Consider the following 14,975-nt stretch of genomic DNA (forward strand, 5'->3'; position numbering starts at 1 on the left):
ATTGGTATTTCGCCAGGTACGACTGTGGCGGATAAGAGAGTTGATGCGGCATTATCATTTGTTTCTGTTGTTGGTTTGCTGTTGTGATTGTTGCCAGAAGTGGCATTGTTTGGGGTGCTTGTGTAAGCGATGGCGTTTCTGTTGTTATTGCTACTTTGTGCGCGAGGAGGTGTTGGTGTACGCTTACGTCGATGTTTGTTGTCTGTTGCTGTTGCTGTTGCAGCCGGCGGTGGCGAGTTATCCTTTTCGGAATTGCGGCGCGATTTATCCTTGCTGGCGGCGTTTGTGCTGACGTGCGGCTCTTTATTCGGTGATTTGATATTGCCAGATGATTGCGATTTCTCCTTCAATACGGGTTTTCCAGCTTCCCCAGGACCTTTGTTCTTTTGCTGCTTACTCTTCGCCAGCTCACAGGCCAACACATCAGGACGTTCTTTAAGGAATGTGTGCAATTCATCGAGATAGCTGAAAGTAAGACCAGTACATCGATTAAATAGTTATGCATACGTGTATTAATTATATCGTCGATGTTTTAGCAAAACCGCCTATCTTACGGCACTCAAATTTTACAGGAGAACGAAAAAAGGGCTTTCTTTGAAAGTATTGCATTTGTTGCAGATTTTGCAAAAATATCGAAATAAGTGTCAAAGTGAAGGTTTGTGTTTGGCCTTGTTGTAGCAATGTTTCTTAAATCTCTAAACAAACTTTTAGGAAAAAATTGTGCTTATACTTAACTCGCTTAAGGCATCTAGTAGGTCAAGGTCAACATATAAGGAATCATAAATATTCTCACGTGGTCAAGAGACGATAAGGATCGCTCTGAATGATTTCGCAACGGAGTTGTTGTTTTTAACAGCATACAAATTTCACAAAGAGATCTTGGGGAATGATACTGAAGTCAGAGTTGTTTCCCTTTATTATTACGGCGTTTTAGGAATAAAACTCAAAATATAGTAAAACTTTACAATTCATAACTTTAATGAATGCGATGGGCACCTAGACGATTGCATCTAAGTGAACCCTCTCGTCTGGGCCGTAGATATGTACATATGAATCTGCGTCGTTCCGGTTATGTAGAACCGACTGCCGTGGGAACAAGGGCGTAATCTCTACTTCCGATTTTCCGGAATGAAAATTTTACGCGCTCTGCTCCACTCCTTACGAACATAAGATATGGACTTGCTGTACATAACTGATTTACTAGGGGTGTACCATCTACTCCCGTGGTTTTGTAGCGATCAAAGCCCATGTTACTGACAACCGGTCGCATGCTTACTGGAAGCGGAAGTGTGCAGAAAGCAGACCGATTGCCCACTCCATTATTGTTCTATGTATAGTTTTCTGGCTAGTGCTTTGAATATGACAAGGAATAAGTAAGTAATTAAAAAGTAATCATAGGCATGAAATAAGCACATGTTAACCAAAATGTTATATTAAGAAATTCAATACTTAAAAACTGTCTGTAGTTGGACAAACTCGGTTAGCCTGTTAAACTAGGCGTTATTAAGAAACTTTTGTTGGTATATACTGGCCAATAAACCAGTTTATGTTAAATTTGTATATGTATAGATACATGTGTCAGCAATTGCATGGACATCTTCAAAGGTTGTATTTATTGGTAGGTACATAATTTATGCGAATTCTTAAACCTTGCTCTTCCTCTGCATGTTCGGATAGATACCGCCATGTAAGCATTTATACACACATAGCAACAATCATATTATTCAACGTCACTTTTTGCAAACGAAAATAGAAATAAAGTTGACAAGCAACATTATTTTGCCTATAGCTACGGTGACCATCCGTCCTATATTATGGGGGACAGTCCTCTTTTATGACCAATTGTCCTGCTAATTTATTTGTTTTATACGGGACGCCAAATGATCTGTGTTCCTTTTAATGTTCCGTATCTGACCCGTATTCGGTGTGCGGTATTTCGATGCCTTAACAGCTCACCAATTTTATGTGATGTTGGTATATGGTCGTGCTCTTCTCCATAAAGTTATTATTTTCTAATAGGAATGCCTGTAATTCGAATCGAGGAATATNGTTAAAGTTAAAAAGTTATTATTTTCTAATAGGAATGCCTGTAATTCGAATCGAGGAATATATACAGTGACCAAAATATAAATTAAGGCTCGACATTTTAGCAACGCTTTGCTATTTTTCTTTTGTTTATTTTATGAAAGTAAAGCTCTTTTCCTAACAAAAACCATATTTCCGATTTTGTGCAAAAAACTATAAAAAAAACTTTTTAATCAGAATCTTTAGAAAAAAAATTAAGTTTTTCAGTTCATTAAAACTGAATATAATAAAGTTTGCAAGTGCAGGGGCTGCTCACTTATTTTCATTTTACAAATATTGTCGAACATACTTTGTACGAAAAAATGCGTCCCACAGTCAACAGGAAATTCCAAAAAAATTAACGGTAAGTCTTAGCTACTTCAAACTTGCACTTTATTGTAATAAAATTTAGGGAATTTTTCGTAACTAATTTTGTGGGGTAAAATCTCGAGAAAAAATATCATATAAATTTGAGATGTTACATTAAGGATGCTGTTTCAGGTCTAATACATATAGGGTCATTGAAGAAGATTTTAAGATCTGTTAACTTCTGTGGAAAATATTAAAAAATTATTTTTGTCCCGTATTCGGCCTACATAATTATGGTCAACGTACCTCTAGCATTGCTGACTTTGCTCTTAATTTTTTGTATATGTATGCAACACTTCTGTGGGCATTTGGAAGAAAAATTTAAGTCTATTTTTCGCTGAAAAACAAAATAGCAAATGTCAGCAATGCTATTTTAAAGTCAAAGGAATACATTTTATTTAAATGAAAACATTCAATTATTGAAAATAGAGACATTTTAAACCGTTGCGAATAGCCATAAAATAGTTTAAAATTTTTTTCGGGTTGCAAAATTGCTTGGCGATAAAACATGCTATTTGATTGGTCCGTGCAAGATAGACTTAAGCTGTTCCACAGATACGTATGTAGATGTCATATAAGCTGATATTCTCTTACATACCCCCCCAGCATGCATCTCCCCTTGTTTCATAACTACTCACCGTTGCTTATCCAGCTCAGCTGCCTTCATATAGGGTGCTTTTTTGTCCTCTGTCATCTTTTGCCATTCCTCACCGATGATTTTTGTATGCTCAATCGCCGTTTTTAGGGGCAGTTCCTTGCGTAGCGACTCTCGGCGATCATTCATATAACGAACATAACCTAGCGAAAGAGAAATACTGTTAAATAACATGCTAATATATATGTAATTTCATAGTCATATGTGTTATCAAATGCAATTAGTAGTATTGATAAATGCAAACACAATTATGATGTCTACCAAATATATGTAGGTACATGCATATACTATATCTATGTACTATTATTTGCTATTTGATTGCTAAGCCAAACTTTTCTCGTAAGTATAGTACCTAAGCTGCAAGATTTAATTACAACACAACAACACCCTGTTATATATGAATTTGATCACATACCTGTTAAGGGCATTTTTGGCGCACCGGCCACTTTAATTTTACGCCGTTTCAAAAGAAATTGCTCATCCTCAGCTTTAGCTGCACCTACACTATTACGTTTACGGCTAACTTTTTGCGCAGTTGTTGGTGTATGCTGACCCACTGCATCTTCTCCATCCGATATTGATATAATGGGCATATCATGATCTATGCGTTTACATGAAGCGACAGTAACAGAGGATGTTAATTTAGCAGACGGCTGTTGTGTTTTCTCATCAACTTTTGAAAAACTTGCCGGTGCTGAAGACTTTGGTTGAATTTCTTCAATCTCGATATCCATATCTTTGACGTCAGTTGATCCAATGGTTGCAGTTTTTGACGTATTTTCTTTTTTTTTATCCGTTGTTGAAGCAGCAGCTGCAGAACTGTTAGCAGCGCTACTACCAGTCACGTTGCTATTGCCAATGTCCTCCGCCGACGACGCTGCTACTGTTAACACTTCGTTCATCTGTTTTTTGCTACCCTCTGCTGCCGATTCAACAATTTCCATGCCTTCTTTATGCATGTAATTAAGTTTAAAGAATCCGCACTATCAATGACGTTTTCTACTTTATCTATGCTTTTTTTGTTGCACAATTTAACTTTTATTTAACAACTGTATGACTGCTAATTCCGAACCACATAGGTAACGAACATTCTTGCACAAATTTTGCTCAACATATGAAAAAGCCGCTGCTTTGGGTATGTTCAGTTGGGCGTACACCGCTGTCAAAATGTTTGACAGGGCGTTTTTAAATGAAATGAAGCAGAGTTGTTAAAAATTGCTTCAGCTGGACGATGTAGCGAACAAAGGTAGCGTCGCCAGACGCACCGTTGCCCATTTTGACAGTTCCCAACTAAAAGTAAACAACGCCTCAGAAACTTTAAATGCCCTGAAATTCACTAATACTTCCACAAAAATTTAGCATTTTATTTATTCAATTCCAAGGGAATTTCAACCGCATTCTGTTTGAATTTCAAGTGACTTTGGTTGGTCGGAAGTGAATTCCAGAACCTGCCTAATTAATTCTTTTGGCGCAAAGTGACAGTTCCTTTGGAGAGAAGTTGCATATTCTTATTGAAAACATGTTTGCTAGCAAGAATTTGCAAGCACGAAAAACATGTGATGTGGTACATGGTTGCATTTTTGTCGACGATAATTTGAATAAGTTCGTTTAATTTAAAAATTTATAAACTTGAGCGATTTTCTAATGAAAAATATAAGTAAATACTTGTTACTTAATTTAGTAATTCCCATACAGGACAAGTATTTCAATTTTTGTATGACTCCAATGTATTGAAATGTACTCGGCTGAAAAGAAAACTGTATTCGTAATCGGAATGCAATCGCAACCAGTAGATTTAGGAAACCTGACAGTACGACTAAGAAATTGAAACGTATGTTAACGAAAGTGACAGTAACAAGAAATATACATGCATGCAGATCAGGTTTTTTGTCCTTCTGAAAGAATTTAAAAAAATCCATGAAAATGTATTAAGTTTGAAATGCAACCGTGAACAACAGCTTGTTCTCTACCAGGCAGTTTCTCTACTTGAGCGAGATTTTTTCCTGCTGATATTTTGAGTGGTGAATAATTCTTTTTGCATTTTTGATGAACAAACCTAAAATAAGAAGTTTATATGGTATTTAAATACTTTGAAACATTTTGGCCAATAACTTTTGCGCCTACTAGATCTTTTCCTACTCCATGGTCAAAAAATCAGCAGCCCTGATTTTATATCTGCCCATTGCATATGCCCATATGTTCATGACTGCCCCATACCAAATTCATTCTACATTTGCCCCAATTCAGTTGTTCATATTTTAGTCTAGTTTTATATTACTATATTTTCTCATTTTGCAATAAGTAATTAACAAGTAGCATATTATATATAAAACTTAAAATGTAATTCAGAATTCTTTTAAATTTAAATATAAATTTGTTTCACAAACAAAATTTAAAACTAAAATTGTTTCAAACGAAAAAGATAATAATTATGTTGTATGTAGTTATACACATGTACTACATTAACGATTTATTCAAAGGTAAGTTCTGCCGTAATTGTAAATCAAAATTGTTTTAATCCATTCCAACCAATCATATTGTGCTCTGCCATTACAGATTGTAACAGATGAGTCGATATATGTATGCTTATCAAACCTGCCTAAGTCCGTATTTTTGAAACATGCGAGTTTATAAAATAACTAAAGGTAAAGTGAAATAATGCTACTGTGGATTTCTATTCTTCTTTCTTTCCTCGTAACGCTTTTTATAAAATAGGTTTTTATATAACTTAAAACTATTCCTAATATCTCGGACGTATTCCTTGTTAGTGTAGCCTTCGCTTTTGATTGCTTCTGTTAAAAGAGACTCGCAAATAATTAAAATGTTTACATCATATGACACAAGTATTACCAAATATGGCGCTATTCAGGAAAGTAAAGTCCTTGAAAGGGGCTTTGTTACTTACGCCGTCATAATTTAAAAGTTGGATTAATTTTCTGTCCACAAGACGATGAAAGTTTTTTTCTATACCCTCTGGAGAAACTATCGCTTTAATGCATTGGATCTGAAATAACATCTAAGTTATGCGCTCAATAGTGTATACTTCTTTTCATTCTTACATAACGAGTGGAATCGTTGCGGCACAATTCGTCTATGTCTTTCAATTCCTCCCATGACTTAATTGGGAAAACTGCATCTACCTTTACCATACTGTTTTTGTTTAGCAGTTTTTCCAAGACAGCTGCAATTTGGCTAAGTCCATTTAAATTATTTTCTAAAAAAAACGGCGTTAATACATATAACTGTATGAAGAGAAATAAATCCAACGCATTTTACCTTGAAGTTTTACGATGTTGTGCAATATGGTTTGTTGGTTCTCTAAAATTATCTTCTGGTTCGCTTCTAGTGATTTAATTCTTTCATCGAATGTATTTACTGCAAAACGATAAGCTTAGTACTTGCGATATAAGTCCAAACATTTAATTCACCCTTACCGGCTGTTAGTTCAGACTGCTCAATAATTCTAGAATAGATAATTATATAGTGTTATAAAGATTTGCATTATATGAAAAAAAAGCATGTGCACTAGCCATTTCAATTTGTATGCTCCGCCATTGAGAAGGGTGGTGGAAAATGTAATAACAATTGGGACTACCTGATGGCATACTAGGCATGTGTGTTAGCATCAACTCGCTAACGACTATGAACAATTTTACTTTATTGCTTTTTGTAAAACACAAAGTCATTTATACAAAGTGGGCCTTCGCTGTGCATTAATCATGAAGTTGATGGGGAGTAAGGTGGAAAGTGGGAGTGATCGGGACTAACTGGCGCTCAATTGGGGCTCTTCTCTTACATATCCACACTCAGTATGTCTCCTTTGGTTATTTAGCTACTCACCGTTGCTTATCCCGATCGGCTGCTTTTTTGTTTTCTATCATCTTTTGCCATTCCTCACCGATACTTTTTGTATGCTCAATCGCTATTTTGGTGGGCAGTTCTTGATGTAGCAACTCTTGTCTATCATTCATGTAACCTAGCGAATGAAAAATACTGTTAAATAAGCATGCTTATATGTATGTAAGTGTCAATCATCTTAATTTTATACTCGAAAAATGTGTCTTTGGCGCACCGGCTTCTTTAATTTTGGGCCTTTTCAAGATAAGGTGTTGATGATCATTCTCAGCTTCGGCTGCATCTACACTATTACGCTTACAGCTAATCATTTGTACACTGCATCTTCTCCATCCGATATTGATATAATGGGTATATCATCATCTATACGTTTACTTGAAGCGGCATTAACAGAGGATGTTAATTTAGCAGACGGCTGTTGTGGTTTCTCATCATTTTCTGAAAAAACTACTATCGATTTTTTTGTTGTTTCTTCAATTTCGATCTCCATATCCTTGATGGCACATGGACCAGTGATTGTTATTTATTTTATTTAATTTTTTCTTATTTTTTGTTGTATAGTTGATAGTGGCCGAACAAATAGGTCTTCAGACGCCAATATATTCAAAAAAGTATTATATTGTTTACGGTTGTATTTCGTAGTAGTTTCTTACTTGTATTTTCTAACGAAAGCCCATATGTTTGTATTCTTTTAGGGCATATTTCGTAAGATATTAAAAAGACGGGAACAAGGAGTAGACTGGTGATACCACGTTATGTGGTATTGTTCTCCCTAAGTGCGAATGGTTTCCTTTTATAAAATATATATAAATTATAATGATTTAGCGAGCGCCTCACAAGACGGTGATTGTTGTGATTGATTTCATGTGTAGTTAGACTTCTTGCTCTTATGGAACAAGCCCGTATATTAAACGACGTTGGCAAAGTGGCTTGCCAATTCAAGTAAAAACAAAAAATAGAAATGAAGCAAATTTAACGGTTGGCCTCCTCTGTGGTTGACTGGAATGATAAAAAAACGAATCAATGGATTTTAAATATATATATCGTTAGCTTAGAGTGAAAAGTTGCTAAGTCCATTTTTTATGAAAACGCATATCTTGATATAGGAAGCAAGAACATTAAAAATGCATCGAAAAGGATCAAGGAACTTGTTTTATTTTTTCTCGTTTATATTCAATGAAATGCAAATTTGCTAAGTCCGAAAGAGGCACCGAAAATCCGATAAAACCAAAACAATACCAAATCTTTTAATAAAGATCGAATCCTTCTTACTCAAAGATTTGCGAAATACTTGAATAAAATGGCTATAGGAAGTGTTTTCCTCCTGTAAAATAAAAAAAAAAAATGGACTTAGCAACTTTGCACTCGAAGCTAGCGGTATATAGTTTAAGTTAGATTTGTATATCAAAATTCTTTTAAAAAAATGGGCATGTTGTTCAACGTGATTCGATTATGTGTTTATTTTCGTGGTAACCACATAGCAAAAAACATTGCGTGTGAATTTTATTTGTTCACCAATGGATAACTCAGCCGAAATGCGGTTTTTTTCTTGTAGGATTTTATATATACATGCCGAAACTACGAAATTGTAATAAAATAATGTAAAAAAAATATTTTTTTAAAAACAAGCTTTTATTTATCATGTATAATCAAAGGAATAAAATAAAGTAGTGTAACAAAAGATTCTTTAGCAAGAAAATTTTGTCAAAACTGCACTAAAATGAATAAAATAAAATAAATTAAGGTCTCGTTAAAGTTACTAAAAGCCATTTAGTGAAAGGATTTATTCAAACTCTAATGAAAATTACTAACAATTTGTACTAATTTACTTCGTGTTTAAAAAAGCTTGTCGCGCGAATAGCAAACCGGCATTTAAATATCTGCATGCATACATATACATACCTAACCAATTATGCTTGTACGCTGAATTCGCCGACAAGCTTTTTTAAAAACGAAGTAAATTAATTTTTAGTCCATTCATAAACGCGTTGTATATAAAGAAGTTTTATTTTATTTTATGTACAAAATTTTGCAATAGATATAAAAATAATTCAACTTGCAATGAAAGAGAAAAGAAGACTATGCAAGCAAAAGGTTGTTTGCTTACGTTTTATATAAACATACATATGTACATATAGCAGCAGTTAATTTCATTTAAAGAAATGGCGTTTCGTCCATTTTCCCTGTAGCGTATATAAATGGTGGATATATTTAGACGCAATATTAAACTTCTTCTGGCGGGGCGAAATCTGGAGTCATCTCATTGTATCTCCTTGAAATGATGCCTACAACGAGGTTCATATCTAGACTAGGTTGATATCTAGAATTTGCCACAAATAGCTTTGCTACACTACCGCCGCGGCGCGCCGGCAGCTTTAACAATTTTATAGTGGTTTTACGTTCTTTGGCAAAATACGTTCTGTTCGCCATAAATCTTACTATTTTTTGACTGCCTTTGAATCAAGACCCCTGGACCATATGGGTAATCCATTTATATTTTTAATTGCACTGTCATCGTGATTGGAACTATGCTGAAAATTTCAAGTCTCTAACTTGTCGGGAAGTCAGTTTAAAATCGATTGGAAATTTCCGCGATTTCCGCGGGCTGACCAAGTTAAATAAAAGCTTATAATATAAAAATGAGATTGAACAATGAAAATGCACGCAAAATTGTAACAGTTTGTGGGAAGAACGTCCCACTTGATTACGAATAGAGTTAAACCAACGGTCGGAACGTTTATGGCTTGAGTAAGAAGATTTTGTTTGAAATCCATCGACAATGTCCAAATTATTAAGTAATTTTTTCTTGATCACCTGCAGATTTTTTCCGTTTTGTTTTTTAGATTTGCCAAGATTAAAAAGGAGAATTGTAGTAGCTACCTGAAAGTGCATCCTCGGAATGCAATCCTGAGTATTGTTAAAATTAATTCGATTTTTCAGATGCTGAAGAAGAGGTTAGTGTTGTCTTCTGACCATCAGGGGTTGTTGGCGTTACTTGATGTTCCTCCTCCTTACTGTTAGGTTGATTGCTGAAGCGCTTGCCATTTTCCTTGAAATATTGCTTGGCCTTCTTAACCTCGCTTTTCCATATTTGCCTCGTTTCAATCGCTCTTTCGAAATTCTCAATTGTTCCATTTCCATACCCATTACATTTTTTTCTCGCTTCTTTGTATAATCTAAAATGTGTATTAAGATCACTATGCCACCATGGTTTTGGTGTTCTATTGCCATGAGTGTTTGTTGCTTTATTTATCTTATGTGGGATAGCCTTAGTTATCGTCTCCGACGAAGGCTCCAATTCAATTTTATTTAAGGAAGCCATCAATTTTTTTTTTTCGACCTGAAAGTACACATTTTTCAGTAACATCAAAATTAATGAAAATTGAGTAGTGATGGTTATCACCAAGATGACATGGTATCACTTCCCAATTTAATGCTGATGCAATATTTGTGCAGGTTAGGTCCAATACTGAACCATTTTTGGTTCTTAGATTTGGTTGTTAATATCCGTGATTAAAAAAATTAATTTTTAATCATTAACCCTTAATTTGATTAAGTGGGTCTGGTGATTTATTAATTTATGCTGGAATTGTCTTTTGCTCACAAGATCAGTTAATCGGGTATGGCTAAGTCGGTTTCCCTCATCAATCTAAGCAATTTGGTGTGCATTTTGATTGTCATCTATTATCAACATACGTTATGCAAACTAGGTTTTAATATCTCTCTGCACATGTGCGATGGGTTGTTAAGCTTCTCAGTTTAAGTTATACAAATTATATTTATTAATAGTTTAAATAAGTATTATGAGTTTTTTATAAGCGTCAAACACAAAAGAATAACCGTAAATGGTGTTTGATTTAAAATGCGGACCTACTAGACCACTTAATCAGATTTTTTTTAATCGGATTAACGATTGATGATTAAAATTAATTAATCGTAATCACCACCGACGATCGATTAAAAAAATTTAATCATTAATCACAGATGACTAAGATTAATTAATTTTAATCATTAATCATACCGATGATTACGATTAATTAATTTCAATCGTTAATCGCGATTAACATTTTAATCGTTTATCAGATTAACATTCAGCAAAGTGTGATTGAATTTGACATTGCTTTCAAAAGAACCATCCTATGAAGTCAAATTGAAAAAAAATTATGAATTTTGAATCGTTTGTTTATATTTTTTTTTTTTACAATAGTACCTTAAAAGATAGCCCCACTGAATTGTCAATAACACCTTATTTAATACACCTTGCATGCATCTTTGCGCCATTTTTCCTTTGCTGAATCGGCATTTCAGCCCGCGTTGCCACTGTCGAAAAAGGATTGTCCATCCACTTAAAAAAAATCTACCAAATCCAGAAAATATCTTCCATTTACTATTTTTAGTTATTTTCATCAAAAGACGTACTAGGGCAAAAGAAAAGGCACGCCCTTTACTCACACTCGCTGCAATTATAAAGAGTTGTCCCTTCTTATTATCTACGTTCTTTGCTATCGCTCTATTTTTTAGTTATTTCAATGAGAATACAATTTTTTTATTGAGGAACTTTTTTTTTTAACTAATGATATGGTATTTTTTGATCATATTGATGTCATCTTCAATCAATCAATCTAAAGGCAACAACAAAACTTCATCATAATTTAAAAAACTTGAAATGGAGTTATTATCGACAAATACAGTGACTCAAAAAATGCTTAGCAAATTTTTTTATATTCATCACACGGTTGTTCACGCTTGCCTGGTTATCAGGTTATGTGGTTATATTTTTAATTCAGTTTACAACAATAAAATACACTACACAAAAATAATTAACCAGATAACCTGATTACGAAGCAAGTGTGAACACCGTCAATAGGGGTATTCTCTGAATCTTGCAAAGCCCTTGCATGGTGCACAGATTGCACGGATTGCACGGTTAAAACCGGTTTTCGTATGAGACAACTTTGCAAACCGTGCACCGTGCAAGGGCTTTGCAAGACTCAGAGAATACCCCTAATGTTTCTCAAGTATACATTTTCTTTGCTATTTTTTATTTGTATAAGAATATTAATTACGCTTTAACCAAGCCAATAAAAATCAAGCATTCAAGCTATATACATACAATATTAAGAACTTTTTACTCTTGTTTTGAAAATTTTTGAGTATGCAGTTTTATAGCCCACGGAATTTTAGGTCAACCTAAAATTCCCATTGATTGTTTAAGTTTTTTTTGCCGCGGGTCTTTTGTTTTTTCGTTAACAATTGCCATTTATAAAAACCCATTTTTTAAAATTGTTTATGAGCAATTAGTGAATAATTACATGCCTGTCCATTTTTAATTTATATTTAAAGAATCATTTAAAATATTTAGGTAATCAAAAACTGCTCAGGATTCCAGTAAAACGGAGTTTTGTCGATATATATTTGTATAAAGTGTGCATTAAAGCATTCCAAAATTAATGCAATAAAGTATACACTTTTTAAAGAAATTTATTAGATAACTACGAAAAATAAAGCGCGAACCAAATTGAAAAAATACGTTTTTACAACCCCAAATTTTTTCTACCAATATTGGTAATAAGTTACCAAAATGGCAACCCTGATTTCGGCGCATATTTGCATTCCTTTTCTCACTAGTTACTTTTCACTCGCTCTCTTTCAGATTTTTAATTTTCTAGTTACATTTTTACCGTTATCCGGCGCCTTCGCTACGATATCCACGGAAGCCCCGCTTTTCAGTACCGAGTTTAAAATTTTAATTGTTTTTTAATAAGGCCCTGTCTCCACAGGAAAACACTGATGTCGTGATAACCATGTCATAAAATATATTTCCAATGGAGACCGCCTATTTCTTATGTGCTGCAATATATGTCAGCGCTTATTGCTTGACATCTATTGCAGGCAATTCGATAGTTTGACAGCCATATTTTCATTTGAAAGAAAGCGTGCTGGTGGTAACATCGATGAAATTTTGATATTAAATCAAAATAAAAATCTGTTCCGTATTGGATAATTTATGATTACGTTTTAGGAAATTATTTAGCTAGTTTTTTAAAGATTTAAATGTTTTTAAACACCGAAATTGAGAGAATGTTGTCTGGTGGCGTCATGCGGCAAATGCTTATTTCAAGACATCAAAGTGCCCACACACAAAAACTTGCAATCACATTGCTCGTCAAAATGACAGTTGGTAGGCCATCGCTGTTCGCCTGTGGAGTTCTGCGGTAAGGCACGGTGCTACCTCTTTTAGCTCACCGCCATTATCACCGTCACTCGCACCGACAGACGCTATGTAGTCTTTTAAGCTGGCCCCAATCCACTTTTCATTTTGCTTTCACAGATCTTTTATATAACTTTGTAAAAATCGAAAAAAGACGCAGCTTACCTCTGGGAATTTCTAAATTATCCAAACGGCCTGTCCGGGCAAAGTTCTACTTTGATTAATTTTCACAGCTTGCTTTTAAAATTTCCACTAACACTGCGGGGGAAAAACGCGATCCGCGTCGTTCGCTATGCCAATAGAATTGGGTTGTTATTTTGCCTTTTTATAATTAAACTTTTGTGGCAAATTGTGCAATTTCTTGCACGAATTTCGCTGAAGATACGAAAAAAGCCGCGCAGATGGGTACGTTTAGTTTTGCATAAAAAACTCGCATCCTACGCACAGAGTTGCAATTTTTAATATTGGCCACTGACTTAACATACGGAACCAGATCACGGGTACTTCTATGTAATAGTCGGTCAGTGCTGTTAACTCCATAGGTCCGAAGCCCATACTCCTCTGAAAAAGGTCCGGTTTATCCCATTTTAAAATTCAAAAAACCTATTTATTAATATTAAATATTATAAGTTCTTTATAATAAAATATATAAAAACAGTATTTATAGCAGCCAGCTCCAGTTATACAGTGTTACTTTTCTTGCGTTGCACATAGCCAAAGAAGGTAAATGTATATAGATTTACATACGTTCTTTGCTTTGGTTCCATACTTTATTAGTTTCGTGTTAAACTATCATCTGAATTCAGATGTTAACAGTGTAAAACTTCTCAAATTAGGGGTTAAATAGAAACTACTTAAATTTTGAGGAATACCGATTTGAAATGTCCAACCATCACTTTGAAATGCCTCATACATGTATGTTTGAATAAAAAGATGAAACAATGGCTGAACAGCAAATAAAAAAAAAACATTTAAACCACAACATTGTATTTCGCTGGAAATCCCATAATGAGACATAAAATCGAACGCGCCCTTTTATGCATGAACCAAAAATACAAGATCACCTAATCAAAGAAGCAAGAAAAAAGTATATTTCTGAGTGTTTTTGACATCTGCCTAAGAATGAAAACAAACAAAGAAAACGAAAAGGCGCGGTGATTGAGTGCGATTAAATTGGTATTTATTATAAAATATACAAAGTGAAACTTGATGACCATTAGCAAAAAAAGTTCATAAAATATGGTTTTCATGATTGAAAGTGTTTTACAATCGCATATCATTACCACGGGTCGATTTTTCAATGCCAACGTTCTGGCCACAAACGTGCACCCACTTTTCACGCAAATTTACGCCTTTTGGCAAACCAAACATACGTACAAACTTATTCCGATCACACAGCACTTTATTTTATATCATAAATATGTAATAAACCAAAATTTATAATTAAAATCGCTGCAGAAAACACATTCAATCGCTAAAAAATCACTACGATGAGGTAGAAGACGGTGTAAACAAAACCGAAAAACGTCAAAAACGCTACGAAAACTTTTTTCTGAAAATCGATTACAAATACAACGATGGCTGATTAGGTGATCTGTAGTCGTTGGTTCAAGCCTTTTATGGTGCGAAAATCCCAAATTGTGGACGAAGATCCTTCATACGGCAGCACTTGCCTTGTTTACGTTTTTGTTGTTTTGACGTTTTGTCTTGTTTACTTTATTAACGACCCTTTTTGAACTTGTTTCTTGACGATGGTTGGCAACGCGGTTGTCAGCGCACAGAATTTCAGTTGATTGGAAATTGTTGTTTTGGTGAGTGGTT

The 14,975-nt window shown here is 34.4% G+C and overlaps 2 protein-coding genes across 3 annotated transcripts; both read right to left on the reverse strand.

The window, feature by feature from the left end:
• Nucleotides 1-20: 20 nt before the first annotated feature.
• On the reverse strand, nt 21-4,313 carry LOC108378356 (high mobility group protein 20A-like; the record flags this gene model as incomplete). The annotated part of the gene is made up of 3 exons (XM_017634654.1): nt 3,504-4,313; nt 3,072-3,231; nt 21-465 (listed from the first exon to the last, which is right to left on the reverse strand). Coding segments are annotated over exons 1-3 (1,149 nt in total), but the record flags the coding sequence as incomplete, so codon positions are not given.
• A 1,049-nt stretch (nt 4,314-5,362) lies between these two features.
• On the reverse strand, nt 5,363-7,255 carry LOC108378357 (uncharacterized). 2 transcript variants are annotated; one of them, XM_017634656.1, is made up of 7 exons: nt 7,161-7,255; nt 6,929-7,064; nt 6,523-6,551; nt 6,365-6,463; nt 6,148-6,302; nt 5,939-6,092; nt 5,363-5,880 (listed from the first exon to the last, which is right to left on the reverse strand). In XM_017634656.1, exons 1-7 carry the CDS (start codon nt 7,252-7,254, stop codon nt 5,750-5,752), a joined length of 798 nt encoding a protein of 265 aa, XP_017490145.1. In that variant the 5' UTR covers nt 7,255; the 3' UTR covers nt 5,363-5,749. The 2 variants fall into 2 exon arrangements, with proteins under 2 accessions (XP_017490145.1, XP_017490144.1); XM_017634655.1 differs by having other exon boundaries at nt 5,364-5,880; nt 7,137-7,255.
• Nucleotides 7,256-14,975: the final 7,720 nt, after the last annotated feature.

The sequence above is a fragment of the Rhagoletis zephyria genome, unplaced genomic scaffold, assembly GCF_001687245.7.
Source record: "Rhagoletis zephyria isolate East Lansing unplaced genomic scaffold, Rhagoletis_zephyria_1.1 Rzeph_scaffold_13959, whole genome shotgun sequence".
Taxonomy (NCBI): Eukaryota; Metazoa; Arthropoda; class Insecta; order Diptera; family Tephritidae; genus Rhagoletis; species Rhagoletis zephyria.